Genomic DNA, 25,351 nt, shown 5'->3' with positions numbered 1-25,351 from the left:
AAAAAATGGTTTGTCTACTGCGGAAGGTGAACATTAAAAAATCAAATTCCTTTAAAAAACATTGGTTAAATACTTTGACTCAATAGTATATTGACAATTGACACAATAATTGTGCATTTGACCAGAGCTACTTTGAACTGCTAAACAGCAGGAAAACATCTGCTCTGAAGCCTTTACATTTTTAAATCTGTTGCAATATCGTATGCATTTTATCATTATTGGTTAGCAACATTTGATATGTTGGTTGTCCAATATAAAAAAAATGTCCTTGATTTTTTTAAATGGGAAAACGTTCCTCTAAGTATCATCCTTGTGAATTTTATAGGCAAAGATATGCTCCATACATTTTATTTTTCAGATCCACACCCATCTTCCTCTGCACTCTCTCACTCTGGTGTGGACGATAGCGCTAATCTCAGCAAGAGGCAGGGAGGCACATCTGGGACAGGTTATCAGTTGGCTATAGTGGGAAACTGCAGCATCAGAGGAAAACCTCACAAATGAAACAGAAGTTTACAAGCTCCACACAGAGTTTGAGTCTAGGACCTTCTTTATTATTAAATAACAAGACAGTTTGGCCTTATAAGTCTTTTTACAAGTTTAATCTACATTGTGCAAGTCAGAGTGTTTCTATACATTGTAGGTTTGCAGCCGATGAAATTCATGTGTGATGCATAATTATACTTAGTGTGAACCCGTGATAAACACATCATGTGTGTAGCCTACAGCCATGTCACCAGCGTCCTTTTTAGAAGCCATGCACAACTCTTTTGTATTTTACAAACTTATGTACAGGGGAAACACTAACAACAGGAAATAAACATCCTGAAGAAAAAGTGACAGCCATCAGATGACCTTCACATCACAACATCAAAAAATACTATAACCAGCTGTCAGCATTTGTCTTTAAAGGGGACCTATTATTCTGATTTTCATGCTCAAAGTTATATTTTAGGCTTCTGCTAGAACATGTTTACATGCTTTAATGGTCAAAAAACACTCAATTATTCCTATACTGTCTGTAAAAACACCTGTATTCACCCTTTGTCTGAGACGCTCTGTTTTAGTGCCTGTCTCTTTAAGGTCCCCTTCCCAAAAAAGCCAAGTGCACTCCGAATGGTTAGCATTTTTGGGTCTACGGCTTCTTGGCATCTCTGCACTATCATTGTAGCTGTGGCAATGACTGTGACAGAGAATGGCAACATGCTCTACAGTAGGCTAAAAAAACCATCAATAAAAGCTTCTAAACATCACCAGACAAGTTCCAGCAAGAATATGATTCAGAACCAGGGAGACATTTACAAAATCGGCAACCAAGATTACATTTTTCCCTGACATTGTAGCAGTGTACTTGAGGCAGAGGGATAACTATAACAGAGAACAGCAGAACTTTCTACATAGAGAAATCACCAATAAAAGCTTTTGGACAAAACAGGACATATTCCAGCAGGAATATGACCCCAAATCGGAAATAAATTAACAGCACTAGCAACCAAGATTACATGTTTCCCTGATGTTAGCATGTCGCTGTATGTAGCAGCGTACTTGCAGCTAGAGGGTGACTGTGTATAGCCACATTTTCTCCTGTTAAAAATCACCAATAAAAGCTGACTTAACACAACCGAAGGTGTTCCAGCAGCAATATGATCTGAAATCCATGAGAAATTTACAAAAATGACAACCACGATTACATGTTTTCCTGATATTAACATAAAGCTACATGTAACATTGTACTTGCAGCTAGGGAATAGGCGTAACAGTGTATAGTGGCACTTTCTTTCATGAAAAATCACTAATAAAAGCTTATTTCAGCAGGAATATGATCCAAAAGCCAGGAGGAATTAACAATATCAGCAACCATGTTTCCCTGACATTAGCACGACGCTACATAGCTTAGTAGTGTACTTGCAACCAGGTAATGACCACAGTGGAGAATAGCAACACTTTCTCCCGTCACAAATAACCGAGAAAAGCTTCTAACACAACAGCACATGGTCCAGCAGGAGTATTATCTGAAAAAACACAAAGAAATTTACAACATCTGCAACTGAGATTTCATGTTTCCCTGACGTTTGCATGTAGCTACATGTACCAGTGTAGTCTAAATAATGTAAAACCCTGCAGTAACATTCCAGAAGCTGATGACCATATAAAGAAATGTGTCATAATCTGACATTAGTTTGAGCCAAAGTAGAAAAAAGTAAAAGTAAACAGAGTATTAAGAATGGTCTGAAGCCTGAGGTTTTGGCTAACTTTTACATGTGTTTACTTTATTACCTGAAACTTTGGCCAAGTTTAGTATGAATGAGACATTATAAGATTAAATATATATGACAGACGATAAGGAAAAGCATAATAGGTCCCCTTTAACCTACAAATTATAAACTGACATACTGTACCACATTTCTCAAAAGCAAATTGCACTGGCTTACTATGACAAAGTCTCACTGCAAAACTCATGAAGGTATTAAGGTTCCTCTCTTTCAGTGATTTGTATGTTAAGAGGTTCCTCTATAGCAATTTTAATAATAATAATAACTTTAATTATTACCTGACCTTGTTAAACATATTGTATTAAGACTGTACAATAGCAATGACATTTTTTGTAAAACACACAAAATGTAAATGCAGAGAAGAATAAACACAATGGGAAAGAAAAGATGGCTGTGAAGAGATAAGCTGCAGGCAGTGGCAGGTCAAAACATGGCACAGGGGAGGAGAAAACCGAGACAGGGAAGGAGGAAAGGAGAGCAGATGTGATAATCATGTCAGAGAAAAGTGTGATGGGGAGGAGGAGACTTGGTAACAGTATTGCGTGCACATTGAGAGGGCAAAGCAAAGATGAAATGGGGAAATCAGGGTAAGTCATGTGAGGAAACTGACAGCTGAAGGGCTAAAAGTGATGGATGATGATGGAGTCCCAGAGAAGAGCATGAGACAAAGAGAAAAGAGACAAAACACCAGAAGAAGGAGAAAAAAGACAATTTGGTGTTTGATGTGAAAGAGCTGCAGGAGGGATAATTCCCAAAGTAATTCAAGTGGGGTACAGAGACAGACAGAGGAAGACAAAAAGAGAGAGAACGAGACAAGACGAAGATGTGCGTCTCATTTTAAGAAGCTGATGAGTGGCTGGAGGAAGAGTCCCACTGTTCCCAGCACACACACTGTCACAAAAACCCACAGGAAGATCCTGTCGATGACCATGGCGACGTACTTCCAGTCATCCTCCACCTGAGGGAAAGAAGGACATTTAGGTGTGTGTATAAGTAGTCAAGTAGAAAATATCTGTTGGAGTCACTTCAAGCAAGCCTTTAGTTTTGTTTTGTTTGTTTGTTTTCCTATTGATTTGAACTGTTCTTTCGAACAACCCTGTTTTATTTGGGGGTATTTTGATTTCATTTGAATGAAGCCGGGATCATCAAAACAAAAACAGAGTAACCAAATACAGTGAGTTGGCAATATCCCATAGCATCTGTGGGCAACTATTTAGAGCATATCTAGAAGCTGCAATATATGGCACACAAATTCATATGCAATAGCACTTTGCGCCTGAAAAATACTCCCAGCAACCTTTGCATAATGGTAACAATGATTTTTCTAGCGATGGCACAAGCAGTAACCAATGTTTACACCTTGCATCTGGCTATTGTTGGAGTAGTTTGTACGGCGTGTGTATTGGAGTATTCCTTGATCAGTCAGGAGTGAACAATAGGATCATGGCTGCACTGACCATTATGCAATAGTGTGCCTATAGAGAAAGCTTTTCTGCATGCATCAAAGAAAGATCCCAGCTTTGCTAAGAAAAGATGGAGCTGAGGCAACAAACATATCAGGGCCATCCAGAGTGTGCAGGAGGCGTACGTAAAGCCCTCCATCTGCAACAAACAAGCAGCTTTACACTCCCATTATAGCACTGTGTAAAGGGTTTCTACACCGTTTACTAAGGGAGGTGGAAATTCACATACTGCTGAGATAACACACATACAGACTACTAGAATAGCTTTTTGTTGTATGTTTATTTGTGTCCTGTGTGAGGACCAGCTCTGAGTACACCAATCTGGGGACAAACCTCATGATCCCCACAAGGTTAACCATTTACTTAAGGGCATTAGGACCAGGTAAAGTTTAAGGTAAGAGTTGGGGTTAGTCACTTAGTACCCCTTTTTCAACTGAAATTGGTGTATGCACGCAGTTTTTTTAACTCTTTAAAACCTGGGCAAATTTGATTTATTTAAAAACATGGGGAGAATGCAATGAGCAACTTAACAAGGCATGGTCAAAAGAAAATAGCCAAAAAAGGCACATTAAAAACAAAAGCATAAAAGAATATGACCAGAAACATTCTGAAATTCATTATTCTCGGAGCGAAGAGTGCATACATGGAGGAGCAGTCTGCTGGGTCTAAAAGTTTGCTTTCACTCACAGCAGCTGTTCCTCTCATCCATCGATCTGATCTGATCAGCTCTGAATGGATCAACAGATAAATTAGCAGTCACAAACTGCTGCTGAGGAAAAAAATCGATCATGGAAAGCTCCACCTGTGCTACATTAACGGACCAGCCAAAACCTCTAAATGTAAAGACAGGACACAAAACACAACAAAGGGACACCAAAATCAAAGGGACACACATGCATTTAAAAGAAAAAAAAACTAGTAAAGTTTGCCGTGGTATTTCACGTTCAGCCATGCTTTTTGCTAACATTTGCCATCATACACCTGGTACGCTTGGAGGTCTGAAGTTGGAAATATCAACTGGCATATTGTGACTTTAGACCTGAGTGATACCTAAACTCAAATGGGAGGTAACTATTCAGTGTTATACTTCTCCAAATAAATGGTACATTTCTGTAACTAGAGATATTTTTTTAATCATTTCAACACAGACAACTCAAACTTGCTTTTTTACCTCTTTAGCTTTGTTGCGAGTCCTCATGTTCTCTGCGATGTATTTCACGCTTTCTATGGCCTGCTTGATCTCTGGCGACACCACGGAGAAGGCAACAACAGCGTTGACAGGTGAGGGGGTGTTCAGGGGCCTCGTCAGCTTGGGCAGTTCTGACTCCTGGGGCCCCTGGGTCGGTGGTGCCTGAGGTGGTGGAGGAGGAGGAGGAGGTGGCACCATTGGAGGAGGGACAGGAGTTGGTACCTCCTTGCCTCTGTAGGGGCACCTCCTGTTCATATCCCGGTTCATGTCCCGGTTCATATCCCGGTTCATTTCACGATTCACGTCACGGTTCATGTCACGATTCATGTCACGGTTCATCTCACCGTATTCCACACAGTTCATGGAGCCCCCAGCTGAAGTGGCACCTCCTCCTCCTGCCCCACCATCCAGCGGTGGACACGCTACACCCCCAGTTATACCCCCAACACTTACACTTCCTGAGCCGCTTCCTGATCCTATGCTGTTCTTTCTCTTCTTGTTTCCCCCGCTGCTCCCTCCTCCAATCCCTCCCGTGATGCTGGCAGGGGAGGAGCAGCTCTGGTCAATAGGCCGCCTCATCAGCATCACTCTGGGTAACACCCCGAGGAACACAGACCTCACCCACTCCGGCATAGTGTGTGTCATGGGGGTGCGGTAGTGGACATTCAGCACAAAGACAGTGATGACAATGCTGAGCGTGACAAAAATCATGGTGAAGAGGAGGTACTCGCCAATCAGAGGGATGACGAGTGACGTCGAGGGGATGGTCTCAGTGATGACCAGCAGGAACACAGTGAGGGAGAGGAGGACTGAGATACACAGGGTAACCTTCTCGCCACAGTCGGAAGGGAGGTAGAAGACCAGCACAGTGAGGAAGGAGATAAGGAGGCAGGGGATGATAAGGTTGATGGTGTAGAAGAGAGGCAGGCGGCGGATGTAGAAGGAGTAGGTGATGTCTGGGTAGATCTCCTCGCAGCAGTTGTACTTGATGTCATGTTTGTATCCTGGTGCATCAATAATCTCCCACTCTCCACTTTCCCAGAAGTCTTTCAGGTTCACCTAATAAAATGCAAATTTGAAGTGAAGGCGAGTTATTTTGAGGAAAAAATATTTTAAAACCAACAATTTCTGTGTGTGAAAATGAAAAGCAAGTCAGTTTAAAGAGACACGAGAGGTGGATAGTTCAAAATGTTCAAAAGTTGACACTTGTAAATTTTGACTCGTCACTAAATGTTTTCTGGCATAAAAGTGAAGGGATTTAATAGAAGTTATTCCCTTTTTGTCTAAGTAGAGCACATGAAAAGGTATTTGTGGCTCAGTACTGAAACCTTCCAGCAAATATCTCTATGAGTTCTCACAAAAATAAACTAGAATTACTGCCTCACGGTTATATGCCTCCACAAACCCGTCAAGTTGCAGTTACAGTTTGCATCAATGTCTGTGAAAACGTGGATGAGTCACACACATCTTTTCCCTAGCAGCACAGAAGATCTACACAATCACCACAGTTTCAAGATTAGTGTCACCAATTCGGTCTCTGTCCAAATGTCTCTCCTTCTGTACCAGAGTTATGACGTTGAGTAATGTCGAGTAAAGTGTTTTTGCAGAACATTGTGATGTCACAGTGAAGCTGAACTTTGCCCTTTTGGATATTAAATGTCATGACTTTATCATTTTATTTTATTAGACATTTGTGTGAAGTCGTGTCATAATTAGTGTATGACTTCTTGAGTTATAGCCGATAACATGTTTTGTAAGGTCACAATGACCTTGACCTTTAACCAACTCATTCTTATCAATTTATCTATTTATCCAGCTAAAATTGAAGAAATTCCTTCAAGGTGTTTTTGAGATACTGCTTTCATAAGAATGAGACAGATGCAAGGTCACGGTGACCTTGACCTTTGACCACCAAAATCAAATCACTTCATATTTGACTCAAAGTGGACGTTTGTGCCATATTTGAAGAAAATCCCTCAAGGTGTTCTTGAGTTATCATGTTCACAAGAATGGAACACACGAACGAACACAAAAACAAAACGGTTAAATGGCCGGATTTCTGACCTTTGAGCCAATGAGCACAAGGTCGATCTTGGCTTTGTCGTAGGTCCAGGACCCAAACTTCATGGAGCAGTTCTGATAGTCAAAGGGGAAGTAGGTGATGTCCATGGGGCAGGAGGATTTGAAAATAGCTGGAGGAACCCAAGTGATGGTGCCATCAAACTTAAGCAGAGCCTTGGTCTTGTCTTCCACAAGGAAGTCACCTACAGCACTGTGAGAGACGTCAATGTCATTTCAGTCAAAAGGCATTACAACATTTAGCACAAAGGTTCAGAGGTAAAAGAGGTCAAAGGTAAAGAGGATAAGAAATGACACCATCAGGTTTGAAGAAGTGTAAAGAAACTGTGATTATGTTAGAGGGCTAACTGTGCATATTTGTATCTCTCAGCACATAAAGCAGGCTGAGTGTGGAGCTCTTCTTAAGCATTTGTGCAGTAAAACTTACTTGTTGTACAAAACAATGTCTGGCCTCCAAATTTTATTGGATGGAACTCGTATGAACTCAATTCCATCGTACTCAACAGGGGCCCATTTCAGTTTGTAGTCGTTCCAGACCTAAAAGACAAACAAAACTTGGCGTGAGTAAATTTAATGGGGCATCACTAATTATATCACATAAAGGATCAATGTTACTCACATGTCTTAGCCACAGATTAGTTTCCATAATCTGATTCACCTCATCCTGTGAACACAAAAAGGGTGAATTATTCACCAAGCGAAAAAGATACTTTTATAGAGCATACAATATGATTTGTTTGTTTGCTTGTTCATCCTTTACTCTTACCACTTTGACCAGCTGAGATATGGAAACCTCAAACTCCACTGTGACTGGATCTGAGACATTCTCCACTGGTCGGATGAACTGGTTGTACCTCCTGAACAATCTCCGAAATAATCTGTCCTCCCCCTTTGATGAAAAACAGCCTAATAAAAGAAAAAAAAAATGGAAGAGTCGAAATTATTATTAACAATAGCCTATAAAATCCACTTTTTTCATGTATTAAATTATAAGTAATACTCTTGGTGGCAATTTAATGCTCTCTGGATCATGTTTTTTTTTTGTTTGTTTGTTTAGAACAGTCACGCTGCAGCTATTCAGCTATTGACACCATCTCCGCAACACATTATTATGGATTATGAATATTTCACCAGCAGTCCTTTAAAAATGTTGCACTCTTTCAAAATAAAGTATGAAATGGAGAAGCAAACAAATATCACATACAGAAACAATCACATTGAACCCACATTGTCTCCAAAACAGACCAAGCACAGTCCTAGCAGACGTCCTATGTGCATGTCTAGATTTCACTGAGGATATGTAAAATAATGGAAAGTATGTTGTAGATTGATTTAGATGAAATGGCCCTTTAACTGTTTAATCAATGCATCTTTGATGCAGTAAAGGCTCAGGGATCGAAGTGGGTTTGAGAGGCATTTCCACTGTTTGTTTACAGACGGAAGGCAAAGCCTGCATGTTTTAAGGAAACCTCCAAACACAAGATGATTTAAGTAAAGAAAAAAAAGAGATTGGTGCGCCGTTGGCAAGTGTTTCTGAGGAAGTGTGTGTGCAGGCTTTTTAAGGTCATATTGTGGAGAACTGCCACTAGTAACACTGGTGCCTGGGATGGCACATCGACCCATGCCTGCCCAAGCAGAAAATGTTGCCTCACTTGCGTCACCAGCACAACCTCAGAAAGACTGCGCCAGTGGCTTCAATGACCTCCAAATACATGTTATCATAGAATAACATGGAAATGTATTTAACCTTTCTATCTTTAACTTCCTCTGTTATCCATGTCTTCTGGGGAAATGGTAAGTTTGGCCAATTTCTTGTCAGCCACTGTAACATTCAGCCCGACTGTTTGTCCTTGGATTTTGAACTAAATGATCAGTTTTGTTAAAGCAGAGGTCAACCAGTTCCATCATAGCTTTTAATACAAAAAACGACACACACATTATCCAACACAGTCCCAACCATCAACCGTGCACTTACCGAGCTGCGTGAACCATTTCAGAGATGGAGGAGAATGTGATTCACCAAAAGGGCAAATGGGTCATAACCCATATACACACAAATAGCCACATTCACTGAAAAGGTTTGTTTCCTTGGCAACAACTAAATAAAACATGGTCCTTTAATGGGACACTTTCTTTCAGTGCAAGTCAGTTGACTCTCAACAAACTAGAAGCTTGTAAACTGGTTCACAAGTATGTTGACATTTTCCTATCAATTTACTCTTGATCATGTTTGAAGATATCATATCGTAATAACTGGTATGTCATGTCTTAATACTGAGCCTTGTACGAGAAGGAACAATAATACCGTGTCAGTTACATATGGACAAACTGAACTAATTTGTAGCCACAAAGTTGCCTCAAGTTTTTCACAGAAATAGCTATCTAACCATCACACATCAGTGGCGAAAACTGATTAAAAAGTTATTTAGAAAAATAAACTGCAATGTTTTATTGCCGGCTCAACTCATTGACCTAAGGTAACATGGCTTTACTTAAGTTTCAGTAGTGTGCATGTCGTCCACTATAACTACCCAGGTCACATCAATAAACACAAATTCAACCAATCTCTATACATTTTGCATGACTGTTAAATTTCGCCCAGCAACTGTGACTTTTCCACCAATCATAGCAGTCCCTTGCACAACGCCACTAAACACACTTTCTTGTTTCTGGTTGTGAAGATGCAGACATGTGCATAATCTCAATTACTGCTAAAGACCATGCAAGGCAGTTCCCTTGTGTTCTGCACAACAGTGTGGGAAAACTGTTTTGCACTGTGTGCAACCCTGGTGGAACACAAACGAAACACAACAGACAAGACAAATCACCATGACAAGGCAGTTGCATCCATACCTATTGCAAATGCTGAAATAATCTAGTTGAGTTAGATCATATATGAATGGTTAGTGGTAATGTTTATGTGGTATTAATCACAAACTGAGAACAGTGCAGTTTTATTCTCACTGGAAAAATCTCGATAAGAACAAGTTTTTACTGAATTACACACACACACACACACACACACACACACACACACTTGCAGCTACTTTTGCAGTTTTTTTACCTGCTCCTGCGATTGTATTGCAAAAAATGCCTAAAAACATCACAGCATACACCACAATTTTTTTGAAAAGCTGCCATGAAATCAGGCATCTTAGGCTGCAACAATCCCTAAAAAGCCTAAGACTGTAACACCCAACCCATTCACTCATTCAAAAAAAAAGTACTTCCATAAGACATATTTTTTAATAGAACCTATATGCTGAAACAAATATTTCATAATAAGAGTCCATAAAGTAAAGTCATAAAGCAGTGTGTCAATTTATTGCCACTGGGAGTACACATAGATGAGTATCTTGCAGACGTCTCAGATTACAGTCTGTCTGGTTGCTCATTTTGGGAGACCCTTTCATTTGCTCACATTCACACTATCAGACTTGCCAGGGACAGGGAAATAAAAATGTAATTGACATTATCCCATGTTAGTTTATATCAGTGGCTATCTAAATCTAAAACATGGCGAGCATTGTTACAGAAAGACTTGTTTTTTTTTACATTATACAGGTTTTAACAGCTATTTTAATTTTATTTCACAAGGGGACTAAATCAGCTCAGGGGCAGACTCTGCTTACCGAGGTAAAAATTCAAAAACACAGCACTTACATAATCACAACATCTGGAGCACATAACACAATGACCAAACATAAACACACAAATGACTGCAGACAAGATTCAGTCCACCTAAATAAAAAAATTAACAGAATGCTGCAGCAAAAGGTAGAATACGCAATGAACTTATGTATCCAGATGTATCACACATGCAGATAAATCTTCATTACTCCCTCCACCTTAAATATTTCAAGTTCAGATAGAGCACACACAGTGGGGTGCAGACCAGCGAAGGCATGAGCTATTCATCAAGTCCACTGAGGTAAATAAAAATCAGGTCGCACAGCTTTCTCCTCTTCATGTTTACTCCCCCCCAATATTTTCTGCAGCATAGCTCTCATCACACTCACCACCCTGAAGTTGTAGCTTAAACCAATGGGCTAGTAAAATAGTAGAACAAACAGATTTTATCTGACTTTAGTGAAGTTGTTGTAGCAGGCAGATTTATCCTAAGAAGTCACTATCTAAAAATAAATTAAAACCTGTCAGATCTGGTTCCAATACTCTGTGGGCAAGAATTTGCATTGTACTATAGTGGCTTCAAAACTTTAGGAAGTTTTCTGAGGTCACTGGGATAGAAGAGTGGAGTCTTAAAGCTTAATGAAAAGGCCTCTCTCCTGAGACGCTTGTGTAATTTCAGCTCTTGGTACCTGCCTTGAAAACTGCCCGCTGCTCCCCTATTCTCTGCACTCAGAGAAAGTTGCTTAAGCCTCTAATTGGGCGAGGGAAAACCAGGGCAATTAAAATCAGTCAATTAACTGGACCTTTTGTTCACATTGACAAGAAAAAAATGAAGCCAATATTTTTTTTCTCTCCTCTAACTCCCTTCTTTGTTTTGACACTAAAGATCTTCAGTAGCCTTAATTTAAAGGAAGTTAATTATAACCTTTGCCCTATCACATCAGATTATTCTGCACACTGCTCACTGCACTGTCTGGCATTATTGTAAGCATTCAACATATGTGGCACAGAGAGCATTTATAAGTTAAAGTTAAAATCAATGTGATTCCAACTGATCCAGCCATGGAATTATATTTTCAACATAATGGGCTTAAAAAACGTATATTTTTATATTACATCAATATTATATAACGTTTACATTGTGAGGGTCTAAGAACCAAGGGAAGTCGTCTGGTGTAAAGTCCTCTGAGGCAAACTGTGATTTGTGATAACAGGCTTTATAAATAAAATTGATTTGACTTGACTTGACTTTATAGTAAAGCTAACGTACCATGCCATTGTTCCAACAGCCCAAAATTCCCAAGCCCAATTACTCCCAAAAATGTCCCACTGGACCAAAATCCCATTTCTCCAATAGCCCATTATCCCAAAAACAAAATGCCCATTATTCTGAAGACTTGTTTCACCAAAAATACAGACTCCCTGCTGTTGGTTTTAGTTTCCCAGAGGCATGTGAGCCACAAATCCTGAGTGTTTCTACCAATTGTTCGTAACGTTTCCCAGTGACGTGTGGGCCACCAAACATGGGTGTTTTAAGCCAAAACATGATCTTATCATACGTGATTATCAAGTGATTTTAGCAAATGTTTTTTTTAAAGAAACAGGAATGGCTATTTGTTGTTAGGATAATGGGCTGTTGGAGAATGAGCTTTTGGACCAATGGGACATTATTTGGATTCATGGGGCTTTTTGAGCCATTGGAACAAAGTTCCCAAGTTAACATGCCTACCAATGTGAAAGTACCAAGACTCTCCACCATGTTAAGGGCTCTGTAAAGCTGTATTCAGGCACAGTAGGACTTTTGAGTTAAATGCTAACATATGCATGTTATTATGCCACAGTGATAATGCTAACATGCAGAGGTTTTGCAGGGAAAATGTCTATAGCATGTTCAACATCTTAATTATGTGTTTATATCTGACTAAGTGATGTTTCGGCCAGATGAAAAAGTAGCTAAATGAAAATCCTCCAAGGAAATTATCCAAAACATGACAGGATTACCAAAGCTATAATTTACATCATCTGGGATCATGAATTTCTGCACATTATTTCATCATTAATCCAACTAGTAGTTGTTGAAATATTTCATTCTGGGCCGAATGGTGAACCGACCAAAACTGCTTTCACTTGAGCCACACTGCTAGCTATCATCTAAATGTGTCTAGTCAGTTCACTTGTGTAAAACATTAGAAAAAGCTGTTAATCACTGTCGACAGAGCTGTCTTTGCCTCTGATGATGAAAATCACATGAAATCATCTTGACAGTCATGTTTCATTTTACAACTCTTTCCTTCCCTCGCCTTTGTGATGCCGTAACAAAGTAATGAGGCTCTGTTCTGTCGTGGGTGAAGCCAAGTCGAGCAGTCATGCATTCCACCTTTAAATAGCCACATTGATTTAGAATTAACCAAACAGTGAGCCTGTCCCCGTCTCTTGTGGCTTCAGGAGCCAAAAGCTGCAGAAAGAGCCGTGGCCTGTGGGAGGCTCTTTGATCAGGCATGTGCTTAACAGGATGAGCCTGGGAGCGGGTGGTGGACACTCTGAAGGAACTAATTACCCTCCAATAATACAGCGCTGACAGTGTGTGTGAGCGCATGGAAAAGAGATACAAAGAGGAGAGAGAAGCAGTGGAGAGAAGAGATAGGAGGAGGAACGTGTCAGCAAGAAGAAGCAGGGTACAGCCAGATAGTGTGTCTTTGCTCTCCAGGGTTTTTGATGGCCTGACTGTGACATGCTGAGTGACGCACAGGAGGATCCACACTCATTACTGCATGCTCTGTGGCCATCCTATTAAACATTTGGTGCATGTTTTAACCTATACTCGCCTATACACTTGACATACGTACATGTAACAGTGTGTGCGTGCCTGTGTGTATGCACATGTTCCTATTTATGTACATTATGTCCACTCACCTTTGATGTGACTCACTCTGAACAGAATATGATTTTTTTTCCACTGATGCATGAAATTCAGTGGCTTCTTGCCTCCATGCTTTCATCTGAGAAGATGTGGGAGTGTTGAGGTCAGATTCTCTGCATATTTTCGAAGATGTAATACGTAAATTCACATTTTTATTTAAAAAAAAGAGAACACTTTTTCAAATGTAAATATAGGCGACAGCATATTTAAGTAGATACAAAAATAGAGTCTGCACACTAGATGATGCTCCAACATTTATTACCTCGACGTGTGACGTTTCCAGCCCAAGCCCTTTTTCAGACATCTTGGGCCCGAAACATCACATGTTGAGGTAATAAATGTTCATGGGAGCATCAGTAGTAGTGGGCAGACTCAATTTTGTATCTACTTTTGTTCAGACCTAGTATTAAATGCTTTTGGATGTGTGCGCTGCTAGACTAGCATATTGAAGTAGCCCAATATTTTACTTTAACACTCCGTATACAACTTACGCAGGGGAAGCCTTTCATGTCGGCATCAGGCTAAATCTCACTCCAAACTCATCAAATACCGTCACTTTGTCAGTGATGTAGCTATAGGTTTTCTATCTCTAGAGCAAAAGTGAATTCCAAAGCTCTTTCTCTTTTCTCTTTGGTCATGTAGCATCAATTTCAAAAGCAATTGCATCTGTCTTCTGCGTATGCAGCCCAGTTTTAGGAAAATACCATCCTTCAACTACTTCTTTAACTCAGTACTCAGCTGTTCTACAGATGGGTGACTGACAGATTCAACTATGTATTTTCATGTGTATGATTATCAGCATTAACAGCTAGGGTTGCCATTGGTTTAATTATAATAGTAGCTGCAGTTTGTCAAATATTAAAGGGGTTTCTACTGCAGCAGGAGCTTAAATGTAGCATCATACTACTGAAACACTCAGACACAGTTTGGGAGCTGTGTCTGTTTGGAGTGGGAGGTTGATGTGGTTTTCACAGCGCAGCAGTCGCAGCTGCAGGTAATTGAGTAATCAGAACTAATGTCTGATTATCTCTCCTGCTGTGAGGATGGAGAGGGCCTGGTGATCAAGCATGCCAGCAGCACTGACTCAATCAGCACTGAGTAAAGATTTTTAGCACTGTGTTTCTGTGACCCAAGTCTACATCAAATCTTGTATCTTTGTGGCTCATTTCAAGCCATTTCTCTCAATAAAATTCTTACATTCAAGGCAACAGACCTATTTTAAAAAGACATTTACCTGTCATAGTAGAAAAAGATGCAAAGGTGTTACTAATAACATTAATAATGGCTCTGTAATATTCAAGTGTCCAGTAAGCATGACAGTGTGACAGTGAGACAGGATGCACAATTCCAGGACCCTGAAACTTAAGCAGCTACATAAAATTCAGCCATCATTATCAAAATATTTCAGTTTTTGCCCTTATTTTAAAAAAAAAAAAAAAAAAAAAAGCCAATATTTCCCCTGAACTGTTTACATGACACCACAAATATGTACCATTTGCGACAGACTGGTAACACCATGTAAACACAGCTTCCCTCTTTCATTCGGCAATGCTATATTTGCGCATACCCACAAACCTGTTGATATCTGTTGAAGTTTCCTATAATGTTAAAAGTAGGTGTGTTTCTCTTTCCAACCAAAAATGTGGCATATTCTTTAGGGCATCCATCTCCACCACAGCTTTGCAAACTGTTGGTTAGTTAGTTTGTGTACAACATATCCATGACAACGCACAAAGCTGACCAGGCCGTGTGTCACAAACTGTGGTGGAAACCCCAATTGAAATGCATATTTCAAAGGCTCTGTATACATGTCCAAAGAATGCTCCCTAAATAATACATTTGTATGCCACATCTTCATCAAAAAATGATAAGGCCTCATTTAGAATATCCAAATGTAATATGCTGTTTACATGACCCATTTCAAATTCTGAATATCGTATATTCAAAATAATAGAGAAATATTAGCATGCATATAAACATAGTCACTGAGGCAGCATGCGCAATACCAGGACTAAATGGAGCTAAATGGAATTCAGCCTTTATTAATTTTATTATTTACATCTTTGTTATTCCCTCTTATTGTCTGACTCAGTAGCAGACCAGATGTCTATGCTTTCTTAGATAACTCAGGTTACATGAGATGAACTATCTGCATTTTCAGCATCTGGCAAAATGACAGAATATTCTGGATGTGCAAGTGACACTGCTTAAAACTTTTCAATCCCTTTGCATAGGGAACTGGGTTTTCCATTCTGGGCTAAAGAACCAGAAAAAACGGAAAGTAGCTCTCTGAACCCTTCAAGGGAAGGTAAGCAGCTATCCAAAGGGAATAAGTTTTGGCAATAAAATTACCAGCTAATCTTCAGCCAGACCCTCAGTGACAACTTCAAACACTGAGTATTTGCAGAGCAATGAGATAACGGACATGGCATTTAAAATGACTTGATAGCTGTAGTTATTCTTTAAGGCAGAGCGAAGAACTGACGCCAACAGGAGCTTTTCAGAGTCAGGCTTCAGCTCTACCACATTGACGGGAGTCACTCAAGATGACAACAAAGACGCCCATCAGCTTCCTCCTTACTGGAGCAGAGTCAGGTTATGTTGGAGAGATAACATTTCCCACATTCACCTGAATTTTTTACTAGGATCCATCAAGAGGAAGGAAATTCTCAAAGACGGGATGCTGGGCAGCAATATTTACCATGACTCAGATGTGATTAAGTGAACAGAAAATGGATAAATGACTGAGTAGATCAATGAAGGGCTTACACTGTTTTACTACTGATGGATTCCGAGCAAGAGGCTATGACATTAAACAGGAAACCCTGAGAAGTTTTTTGTAGCAAACTGGAATCATTCTTCTTAGTCCTGACTGAAACCTGGAACGTGAGAGCTATGATGAATACGGGAGAGCAGTCTCAAGGGATTCACCAGAAAGTAGGCATCGTGGTCTAACCTAGAGACAGGAGTGAATGGTGTTGGGCTAATTGCAAGTCACAGAGTACTTTCAAAACCACAGAGATCAAGTTCAAACTGAACAAAGAATACCACAAGACAACTTAAGACAACAGATGATGTCTTAGTATGGATCTTTAAGAGGCTCAACTCGTGTCTGCTTATTAACCAACAAGTTTGCAGTTGTTGAGCCTGGACATCTGTTCCAGTACCAAGACAACAAACACACTTGGCTACTGCCAAACATGCCGATAAGGAGCTATAACATATTCTAAAGGCTTAATTTATAACAACTTGGGGTAACTAATGTTTCCTTGACCAGGGAGGGTTTCTCATACATGCATTTATGTGTGGTGGCCTTTCACTTTATCAGCATCTAGTGCCATGTATTGATTTTTTTTATATTTGGAGCTAGGTTGTTCATTAGAAGTGCAGCTGGAATATGTATTGAGTTCTAGGGATGCACAACATTGGATTTTTTGCCATATAACAACTAAGTGCTGCTGAGGAGAGTTCTGAGTTCTGCCTGCACTGCGTTTACAGTTTAGAGAGGGGACACAGAATTATACAAAGGGAAGCACACACACACACACACACAAAAACAGTCATAATTTCCAGTGACAATAAGTCCTTTTAAAATCGCCCTAACAGAATGTGGCGTGAGCAAGCATGAGTGATATATTCACTTTGTTTGCATTGTTCTCTATTTGTCTGTTGTGACTGGTTGCAAGTGATGTAGCGATGCCATTTTGAGCTGAACTTTTGAAGCCCTGTTTCTATTTATTCCTGACATGACACTTGCTTTGAAAGCTCTCTAATGGACAAGGTACGGCTGATACGTGAAGTTGAAATGAGGCGTAATGTGCACATCTCCTCATTTCATAACAAATACCTACATAAGGTGGCAGCTAGCTGGAGAAAGATCACCAGGCACATGAAAGTTTCTAGTAAATGACTATCACTAATAACCTAGTTACTGTTAGCTATATTGTATGAATTTTTTATGTTTCCTGTTTAAAAGTACAGATACAGAAGGTTAGCAAGCACTCGCTCAAGCAAAATCAGGGATGAAAATCATTCGTTTTGTCATTTGTTGGTCTCAAACAGTTGTCTTCAGTGGGCTGCAGCTGGCAGCCATCCTGCCGAAGCGCATGCACAGACACAGTCATGCGCACACATTTATGGCAGCGCCACTCAGCGATAATATGTCCCTGCGTGCATGCACATGGACTAGCACCTGAAACCCCTGGCCATCACATGCAAGGCTGTGACATGCGATAGCCTGCATTGTGTGTTATCAGCTTCATAGACACAAAGTGCCTCAAGGAAATACGGGCAAACACATTGATTAAAAACAGCAAATCAAAAGAAAAACTGAGTTTAACAACAGAAAATGAAGGAGGAGAGGAAAAGTGGGGAAAAAATGCTCAAATATCCCTGTCCTCCATCTGAGACATCTGTTGTCTTGCTCAACCTCACCTCCAGCTTTCCACTTCTCACCCTTTTCTCCCTCCATCCTAAAGCATGACTCAGTTCATCACCAGCACCAAAGACCCGGATGTCCCGAAGGATTCATGCAGCAGGGCTGTCTGAGGAAAATGTCTGTGTGTGTGAAAGACAGTGAAAGAGTGTGTGTGTGTGTGTGTGTGTGTGTGTGTGTGTGTGTGTGTGTGTTGTTGGTTGGAGGGGAGTATGATAGTTTAAGCCAATCCATAGGGGGTGAAATAAGTCCTCAGCCTGTGCCTGTGGTGGTTACACAGTGTGAGGGGGGTTCGGTTGCAATAATCACACGACAATCGCGTTAAGAGGATCCTCAAGCCACTGCACAGTCCTTAAGCCACACGCACCCAGTAACACACACATGCACACTGATTGCCTGTCAAACTTTGATGCAACTATATTGCTTCTGGGAGAGAAACCAGAGAGCTGTTCTGTAGATCTAAACTAAGAGGAGCATTTAAGTCTGGCAGAGGAGCTTGATGATGCTGCAATGCACGCACACAACTCCATACAAGCAGACTTAAATAGAGGCCAGAGGAGCTTAAAGGGATACTTCGCCAATTTTCAACCAGCTTTGTATCAAAACAATGTGATAAGTATGTGTAGATGAGCTGTGGTAAACTTTCTTTCATCTAACCAGTGCTTAGATATCCCTCCTCCCCCCACTCTGAAACTCTATAGAGTACACAGCTGATCAAGAGACACACTTGCCCCGCTCTCCATCTTTCAAATTGACCGAAATCCCATCACATAGTTAAACTATAGGCAGTGCTAATAGAATATAAATGAATATCATGTTACTGCACTGCCTATTTCTTGCCTAATATGTTTTCTGAGACATATTTTAACACCCTGTTTTGCCGTAATGGCAAGAGTTTGTGAACAGGAAGTGAGTGCCACTGCTTCCTGCACAGTGACAAGGGCAGCCTAAAAAACAGAGATCAAACGGTATATTTGCATGTTTCTCGCCTCAAATGTTTTAGAAACAAGTTTAAGCTTATCGTTTAACCGTAACACAAGAACCGGCAAGTCGCCATTGTTTCACATGGACTAATATACATTTCATCAGGTGCATAGCATTCTGGTAGTTTTAGATGTTTTGCTTCCTGAGCAAAAGCATCCTTTTTCTCTGTTATCTTTGGTCATGTAGCACCAGTTTCAAAACTAGGCCTATTTGCGTCTTTCTATTGGAGAGACAGCCTAGTTTTATGTGAGGGCCTTCTGGTGAGAAAAACTTCTTTCACAAAAATCATTTTGAATGCTGGTGAAAGAAATACTGTTTGATAATCGGCCACACTACAACCTCTATTGTGGAGACTCAGCTGTGAAGACTTTTTCCTTCTTTATTTTAGTTTTTTTTTAATCATTAGCACTGCACTACAATAGCTGCTCTCTGGGGTAGAACTTTATACTTTTAACACGCAGCTGCAGCCTATTAAAAAGCAATGTTAGTAAAGATAAAGGGTCAAGCCTGAAACATAATGCGGATCAGATCAGTGTAATGCAGGCATGGCTGGACAATTCTCTCAGCTTCTGCTGCTGGAAATGATGCATGCTGCACTGCAGAGAAATGCATCATGTAATTTCACCCATTTTTATTCAGCCAGTCTAAAACCTTATGGAAACTATCCTTTCCTGAAATATGTTGCACTCTAATCTATCACACAGGCACTTTGTTTAAAACTCCAACAGCCCCATGCTACTCAGATCTCTAACTCTTTACCTCAAAGCTACTCCAGCCAGATTCGACCAAAATACCCCCAATCCCATGGTCTGCAGGATCAGCTTTTCCTCTGTTATGGGGACAAATCAGCTGATCCTGGATGGCAGGAGACAATACCTTCTGTAGCCCGCTAGTCAGACCCCCACTGGGAGTGTGTGTGTGTCCATGTGTGTTCTCCAGGCACTTATCTGCATATCCAGCCCCTGTGCAGAATCATGCAAAAGCCCACACAGCCAATGAGGGATTGAGGAGAAGAGGAGAGGTGGAGGACAGAGTGGAGGAAAGAGGAAGGTGAGGGCTAATTCGTTTTACTGAAGATTTCTCTTCAAATAGCAAAGTTAACCACCTCTAACTATGAAGGACACACTGGATTTCTTCTCACTGTAGAAAAGAATCTGCTCTGCTGTGGAAAGTATTGACTCTGTCATCCCTTCACAGCACCACTCTCTTGTTCCTTTTGAAATTCACCCAGTTCAAGGGCGAAGCGACAAAGCAGTTGGCTGTAGGAAATCTCTCCAGCTGAAGAGAATGACAGAGTGAGTGAGTGAGTCCATCCCACGTGTCATACAGAAGCACATCCTTTCGCCTCGACTCTGAGTGGGCGTCAGGTTACAGGATCTGTGAAGCCAGTGTGTTTCACATGTCGACTGAAGCGTGACAACACGAAGGCACTTATTGCTGCACCCACGGGGGGAAGCCGGGTATCACATCTGGGACAACCTCACAGCATTTTGGGCTTCAAAGTTAAAAAAAACTGTTCCATACAATATGGCAGTGATTTAACATGTAGCCAGAAAAATGCTCCTCCATAAGTTTGTTCAAAGCGAAGTCTCACTCCCAGGAAAAATGTCTGGTTTGTATGTGACAAAGTAAGGTTGCAAATTGAAAGCACTTTCCTTAATCGATTAATTGGTAAAAATAACAACCGATTAACCGTTAGGTTAAAAAACAAACTCTGCTCATTTCACATACCAAATGCATTTTATCCTCATTCAAAGCTTACAGCAGCATATTGCATATCTTTGGACAGCATTTCATAGCCTATCGATTAAATTCCACATGCTTGATTAAGTTGTTAACGAGCGATTAATCGATTATCGATTAATTATTAGCGTCCCTAGGACAAACCAAACATTTTTTAGTGTGACTGGGCTCAATAAACCAAGAAAGGAATCATATTTTATAAATACCGCTCTACAACACAAAAACGGTAACTACATATTTAGTCAAAATTGGGTTATAAGACCTGAATGACACTTTTTGACATCTGTCATACTATATAAAAATTGTAATGCCAATCAAATGTTGTCTGGGTCCAGACCTTGGAATCTGCCCCCTCCTCCAACCTGACTGATTGGTCTGACATGGTGACATAAAAAAAGCACTAAATTAAAAAATGACCACTGAGCAACCCCGGTGGACACTGACAAGCTGTTGTCGAGCAGTGCGCTGGAACCAATGAAGAGTAAAATCAGCAGTCACACACGCTATAGACAAAATCAATGGTGCTACCCATGGGATGCATAATTGATCTGATGATCCGGTTAGAGCTGATCAGATCACATTCATTGATGAGAGGAGGAACAGAGTACAGAGGCGAGTGAAAGCAAACTTTATGACCAAGCACAATGAACAGTCAAGTTTCACTTTCACTCCACCTGCCATTCTACTGCTCCATCTGTGCCCAAAGTGTGCTCTGCGCTCCAAGAGTGTAGGGCAATAAATAACCAAATGGTAAATAGTATAACTGTTTTCATGGCAGACCGCCACAAATAACTGAATGTATTAGAAACCCTGATTAGGGAAAATCCCCCTCCCCCACGGAAATTGGCTGAATTGGACGCAATGTCAAACTGAGGACAGAAACGTAGTGTAAGTAGCTGCCAATTCTATCTGATGTCAGGCCAACTGAAATGAATATTTTAGTTAAAATAGCTTAAGTAAAAGCGAGCTGGTAGCAGCAGCTAGCCTTAGCTGAAGCTAAAAAAAATAACTTGCCCTAAGTTTTTTTCATATGCAATTAAAAAATAAAAATCATATGAATAGACAACTTGGATTGTCACTCTACATAACAACTACTTGAGTATATAGAGAATAGCAGTAATGTTGAAAAACAAAACCCAAGCTAAACTTCTGCTAGTGCTAACTACCTCTGCCTTATCTGCTTTTGACTCTAGTGGAATAATGTTTATTTTCTTAAATAAAGTAGGTTAAAGGGTAGCGAAAGCTGTCATTGTTAGGAGACACTGTTTATCCTCACTTGCATTCTGTGAATATTAATCCAAGGCAGACAAAAATAATCAGCCTAAAGGCCTAAAGTGAAGGCATTATAACCTGTCACACATTTTGTCAGACAGCCTGAAAATGTGTCTTCAGTGCTTCTGTAACCTAGTTACAGCTCTCTGACTGTGGGGTCGTATATAGAAACTCAAACTTCAGCAAAAGAAATCCACAGTAAAAGACTGACTGACAGGTGTTAAGACACAACAACAGCAGTGAGCACTTAGAACAAAGACGCTGCCAAAAAACATATTACCACTATAAAGCGAGTTATTTTATCCTCCACATAGATAGATACCCACTATGCTCGGTGTTCCCATTGGTAGAGACGCTCTCCCAAAAAACACGCATTTGTGAACACTATGTGGATGTGAGTGAGCTGAAATTCAAGACTTAAATAACTTTTCAGTTACATGTGAACGCATCATTAAAGCATTTATCTATTCTTTGTTCTGCACTGGGTCCCTTGGAAGCCATTCAAGGACAAAAGAAAACTTTGCACATCTCTTTCCAAACAGGTGCGTAGGAGAGGGGTGAGCAGAGGACAACTTAGAGAAATACTCCCACACACCGTCTAACTTGCAAAAATCCTTATTTTAACATGATGTCATGGTATTAGACCCTCATTAGGCAAAACTCAAGGTCCCCACTTTAAAATGTGCTGTTTGAAAGCAAGATTGGCAGGACATTGGCAGCCTTTCGTGAACCAGAGATGGAAGAAAATAGACAATATGTAAGGAGGAGATTTTGAAAATGAGAAAAAAGAAAGACATAGATCACACAGAGAGCAAAAGAAAAAAAAACAGATGATCAGACAGAGTGATCCAACTTTGATTTAACATCAGCACAGACATTAGATGGAACCACATGGGAAATAAGAGTTTTCCTCATAACTTGCATTTAAATTTAGAGCATCGAGAACTAAAGGTGCAAGACTCTAATCCTCAACTATCACCACAACCATGCACCTTGTGAAGTGCCATGCCTGTAAAACACAAAACTCCTGCAGCTCCATGGCATTCATCCTGTGCCTAACCCTGACCTCTGACCTCTGAGGGAGCCCACAGCCCTCCACATCTGGAGGATTCAGGGATAAAATCAACATTGACATTCACTGAGCCGCTGATAGAGAAACATATGTCATGTGTTGGCTTGTTTTGTGCATGGATAGCTGCTTCTCAGTAGCTCCGGGGGATGAGATTATAGCTGACATGATAACAGATCATCTCCAAAGAAAAATTTGTCCCCCTGTAACACAACAGTGATTCAAAAACTTTCTATGTGATATTATAATTCACAGGCATGTGGGATTTGTTATGAGGTGAGCACAAATATTCAACATGGAAGAAAATTGATCTATAAAATAGGTTGGCTGATGAGTGCTAATACACATATGTAGGTTCCAAAAAAATGTTCTCTTTGGATCCAAGGACAAAAATGATTTTAAAAAAAGGAGGAAGAGGTTAGACTTCTATAAAACATAAAAATAAAAAAAATATAAATAAATAAATAAAAAAACAAGCTGCACTTATTTGCAAAAGTTAAAAAGCCTTCAATAAATGGGCTTAGCGTCTACACGTTTAACCTCAGTCTTCATCAGGGCAAGTAAAAAACAAGTCTCAGCTCACAGATATCAAGGCTGAGGTCAGGTGCCAGGTAATCAGAGCAGCACTGGATAAATGTCACAGGTGCATTTAATGAGATGACAGTGCACAAAATTAGTACAACTCCAACAAAGCACCAGTGTGCCCAAGACAAATTCATCACACAATCAACAACCTCTGATACAGGTCACACAAAAACATCTATAAAAAATAAAAGCATAAAAAAATATGTCATGGCACAGTGTACATAAATCTTCAGCATAGGTTTCGATGCTTCACCAAGGCCTATCACCTGTAATGAGGAGAGAAGACTAGAATAAAAGCCATGTTCCCTCTTTGAAAGATAGAGAGCACTGGTGGAGCAGCAAGCAGGACACACGCATTTAAATGTGGGTGGGAGACTTTTTTTCCAAGATAGCTCATCTGCTGCGAGTTGTGGGCTCCCGAGCGTTCAATGATCTAATAATTTAAGAAGTATAATGCACAAACTGCCACTTTCATCAATTGAAGGTTTTTGCATTTCTCATCATCATGCTCAAGTTTCGTTTATTTCCATGTTACCCCGCTGGGTTAATAATTTTAATCGCTTTTCACGGATCTTACACACAGAAGCGCACTGGAAAGGTAACTCGAGCTGGGTAAACATGACTTTAAAAGTAAGCAAGGTAACAAACCATTCACATCAGTTCTAAATAAGACGATGGTATTTATAAAGTACGGAGTATAATGCCACTTTTTGCGAGCTCAGCACCGACTCACGGCGCGCCGTGTCTTACCTTGCGCTGCTAGGAGCACCAGCAGGAGGGCGTTTGTTAGTTTCCCGGAGAAATTCATCGATACATCGGCACTTGGCTTGTCCTTTCAACGGATAAAAGATGCTGCTGCTGATTGAAATCTTGTCAATTACCCACTACAGACGTCTGTGAAGCCTTAAGATTCGAGAAACATCTTCCTTTGCGCTCCGGAGCGTGGAGAGGTTCAGGTTGGACTCGCGGTGCGCTCTCCCGACATGAACAACTTCTGCACGTCCCGCCCCCCCCCACCTCCCTCCGTCCCCGTGTCCAACTCACCCACCCACTCACCCAAGGGCCAAACCTAGCGACCTGACTCACCGTGACTCACAGGTGATAAGTTTGGAATAATGGTTTTTCAAATATGGCTCTCTAGGACCGCCAGGGGTCCCACTGCAAAAATGTAATAACATTTATTCATATATTCAGTTTTGAAGTCCTGTTTCTTATATAAGCACAAGTTTTTACTTTATAGAAACTTTCAAAATATTATTTAAACATATATCAAATTCTTTAATTGTTGAATATATTTATCTGCCAGTTTAATTCAGTTCAAAGGGCTTTATTGGCATGAAAGTTTCAAAAACAATGTTGCCAAAGCACCATGAACATGTCAGCACTAAACTCTTTTTTGATGCTGCTATTAATATATCCTGCTTCTTTTACAATGTCATTCTGTATGTATATACTGTATATCACTACCACTTCTTGTGCTTTTAAAATTGTATATTCTTTTACAGTCTTTAAATTGCATCTTTTGATTTGTTTAGTATGTTCTCTCTTTCTTTTGTTGATGTGCTCAAAGAAGTCTGTATGCCCTATTTCTCTGTTCTTTTACTTTGTTGTATCTTAGGAAGCCTTCTGTAACACCTGGGCCAAGGGACTACAGAGGAAAAAATAGCCTCCAGATTCTGACATTTTTATACCCTGTGTATTTATTAATT

General features: G+C 40.3%; 1 protein-coding gene across 2 annotated transcripts; it reads right to left on the bottom strand.

The window, feature by feature from the left end:
- Nucleotides 1–578: 578 nt before the first annotated feature.
- LOC121948105 (neuronal acetylcholine receptor subunit alpha-3-like) lies at nt 579–24,630 on the bottom strand. 2 transcript variants are annotated; one of them, XM_042493371.1, is made up of 7 exons: nt 24,393–24,630; nt 7,771–7,910; nt 7,624–7,668; nt 7,432–7,541; nt 6,990–7,197; nt 4,908–5,984; nt 579–3,231 (listed from the first exon to the last, which is right to left on the bottom strand). In XM_042493371.1, the coding sequence occupies exons 1-7, from the start codon at nt 24,448–24,450 to the stop codon at nt 3,106–3,108; spliced, it is 1,764 nt and encodes a 587-aa protein (XP_042349305.1). In that variant the 5' UTR covers nt 24,451–24,630; the 3' UTR covers nt 579–3,105. The 2 variants fall into 2 exon arrangements, with proteins under 2 accessions (XP_042349305.1, XP_042349306.1); XM_042493372.1 differs by lacking the exon at nt 24,393–24,630 and adding an exon at nt 18,010–18,076.
- Nucleotides 24,631–25,351: the final 721 nt, after the last annotated feature.

Source organism: Plectropomus leopardus, chromosome 9 (genome assembly GCF_008729295.1).
Source record: "Plectropomus leopardus isolate mb chromosome 9, YSFRI_Pleo_2.0, whole genome shotgun sequence".
Lineage (NCBI taxonomy): Eukaryota > Metazoa > Chordata > Actinopteri > Perciformes > Serranidae > Plectropomus > Plectropomus leopardus.
Note: the sequence above shows the minus strand (reverse complement) of the source record. Positions and strands in the feature narration are given on the sequence as shown.